This window comes from Grammomys surdaster, unplaced genomic scaffold (assembly GCF_004785775.1).
Source record: "Grammomys surdaster isolate TR1022 unplaced genomic scaffold, NIH_TR_1.0 125612, whole genome shotgun sequence".
In the NCBI taxonomy this organism is placed as follows: Eukaryota; Metazoa; Chordata; class Mammalia; order Rodentia; family Muridae; genus Grammomys; species Grammomys surdaster.
This window is the reverse complement of record NW_021620455.1, coordinates 1746647-1748874: the sequence shown is the minus strand read 5'-3', so window position 1 is coordinate 1748874 and position 2228 is coordinate 1746647. Positions and strand designations below refer to the sequence as shown.

Genomic DNA, 2228 nt, shown 5'->3' with positions numbered 1-2228 from the left:
ACCCAAGCCCCAGACTTTCTCAATAAACTTGACACCTCCGAGGGAGTTTTCCAAGAAACAGTTCACACGGACCAGAGTACTCAAATTGAGTTTGACCCAGGATAGGCAAGAACTTTAGGGATGTTTTACTCAACAGCATAAATCTTCGAGAGAGGCCCTTCAACTTCTTACCCTACCCGACATCCACGTACCTTATCCAGCCAGTCCCCGGGCTTCACTCACTGCTGACCAGTGGAGGGGTTCTGCACCTTGAGAAGGTCGGTTACCCCAAACATCAGGTAACAACTGTGTACCACTCCGCCAAATCTTCACCGAAAAGATGCACAACAGTGGGGCGAGGGGCTGCGTCTTTTAGTCTCTAACCTCAGGGGTCCATTCTTACCGAGACCTGGAGTCCGAACTCATTCATAGGATTAAGTAGAAAACACAATCTTTATTTTGGTAAGAACCTAGGTTTGGGGTGGGGATGGGGACAGTAACTGGGATCGATTCTGGAAAGGAGGATTGATAACAAAGATTTATTGGCGCAAGTCCCCAAGGATGCCTCGCTCGGAGGCTGCACTGCCCAGAATGAACCCCACAGCCAGAGAAACGGTTTGGTCGAAGGAACCTCGTAGATGCTCCACGTGCTGGTTCAGGGTCGACAGCTGGTCGCGTAGAGGGCCCAGAACTGTAGAGATGTCACCCAAGTGCGTCAAGGTCTGCAGCAACGCGGTATTCAGCGACTGGGGAGCAACCTGCGGGGAAGCATGGCCCTGGGAAAGGCCAGGAGGCTCATTCGGGTTCTCCACGTCGTGGTCGGAGGTTGGCGTCGGGGAGGATTCGAGGGTATGGCCCGGCTCAGGAGGCAGAGTGTCGATCGCCGTAAGAGGAGGGGAGCTGGTAATGCAGTGGGCACCTGCAGACTTCGTAGTGGAAGAGCTGAATCTGAGCGCCGGGGCAGGCTCGGCGTTCTCTGCAGCCAGCGGCAGCTCAGCCTCTACGAAGGAAACACGCGGAACGTCCGGAATCCCATCTCAGGGCTCCGCCCCTCCCCAGGAGACCCAGACTCTTCTTGCCCACATGGCTGCTCTTACCTTGCTCCACCGGTGCAGGTGCGGGTGCTAACGCGGAGAGGGCCGAGCGGCCCCGGCGCTGGGGACGTCCAGGGCCAGAAGAGCGGCGGCGGACCCTCGGCGGCCCATCGTCACCCAATAGCCCCATAAGCTGGCGGATCTGGTCATCGAAGGGTCCGGACGGCTGGCCCTGGGAGTCTCGGAGTTTGTCCTTGAGGAACTTGTAGCGACGGCGGCACTGTGCGGGCGTGCGCCGAACTTGCTGACGGGCCAGTGCGGCGGACACGCGGCGGTAGGTGGGCAGAGTCTGCCGGCGGTCCAGCAGTAGTGAGCGCCACATGGCCGGCTGCAGCAGCGTGCCCAGAAGTAGCTCCGTCTCCCGGGCACTCCAGGGCGTGCGCTGCGCCGAGCCCGGGGACACGGGAGCCTTGGGCGAGCCGGGTTCCGCCATCGTACCCGAAGTAGCGAAGGCATCAGACGTAGTCACCGGGACGTCCCCGGCCGGCCGCAGCTCAGCGTCGGGGCTAGCTGGCGACGGCGGAGAAAAAGCGGTCAACCTCCGGGGACGGAGCAGCATCCCTGAGCCAGGTAGAGGTGCGTGTACTCTGAGGCGTGGCCTCACCGGAGAGGAGGGCTCCTCCAGAGCCGCCCACACACGCTCTAAGGACCCCGCACCGCCCTCTGCGTCTGAACCTGATCGGTGCGACCCTCCCATAGTCTAGCCGCCCCGCCCATCTCTCCTGCCTAGTTCCTCTTGGCCCATGCCTTGGTCATTCTAGCCCATCCCCTTTCTAGCCCTTTCCTTAGGGACCCTGGCCCTGAGAATACAATTTGGCCCTGTTACACAAAACAGATCGTGTAAAATTTTTTAATTAAAAAAAAACCCATTTAATTAAGGTACAATATAATAAGATCCAGTGAAGAGGACAGATAGGAGTCAGCTCGGTTTTTTGTTTGTTTGTTTGTTTGTTTGTGCTACGCCCATTAATACCCATAAACAGCCCATAAAAAGCTCCAGAAACACAAAACTCTGGCATCTTTTATGGCTAGTGCACAAGAATGTGTTGTTTATACATGTAATTAGTAGGACCATCCTCTCCACTCTCATCTGGCTGTGAGCTTTGGAAGATGGACATATGCTGTATCTAATTTACTAATCTAACTAAGGAGGCT

The 2228-nt window shown here is 56.7% G+C and overlaps 1 protein-coding gene across 2 annotated transcripts; it reads right to left on the bottom strand.

Annotated features, from left to right (window-relative positions):
- Window positions 1-413: 413 nt before the first annotated feature.
- On the bottom strand, window positions 414-1647 carry Utf1 (undifferentiated embryonic cell transcription factor 1). Of its 2 annotated transcripts, none has more exons than XM_028787197.1 (2): window positions 1077-1647; window positions 414-979 (listed from the first exon to the last, which is right to left on the bottom strand). In XM_028787197.1, exons 1-2 carry the CDS (start codon window positions 1630-1632, stop codon window positions 519-521), a joined length of 1017 nt encoding a protein of 338 aa, XP_028643030.1. In that variant the 5' UTR covers window positions 1633-1647; the 3' UTR covers window positions 414-518. The 2 variants fall into 2 exon arrangements, with proteins under 2 accessions (XP_028643030.1, XP_028643029.1); XM_028787196.1 differs by having other exon boundaries at window positions 467-971; window positions 1087-1632.
- Between the last annotated feature and the right edge of the window lie 581 nt (window positions 1648-2228).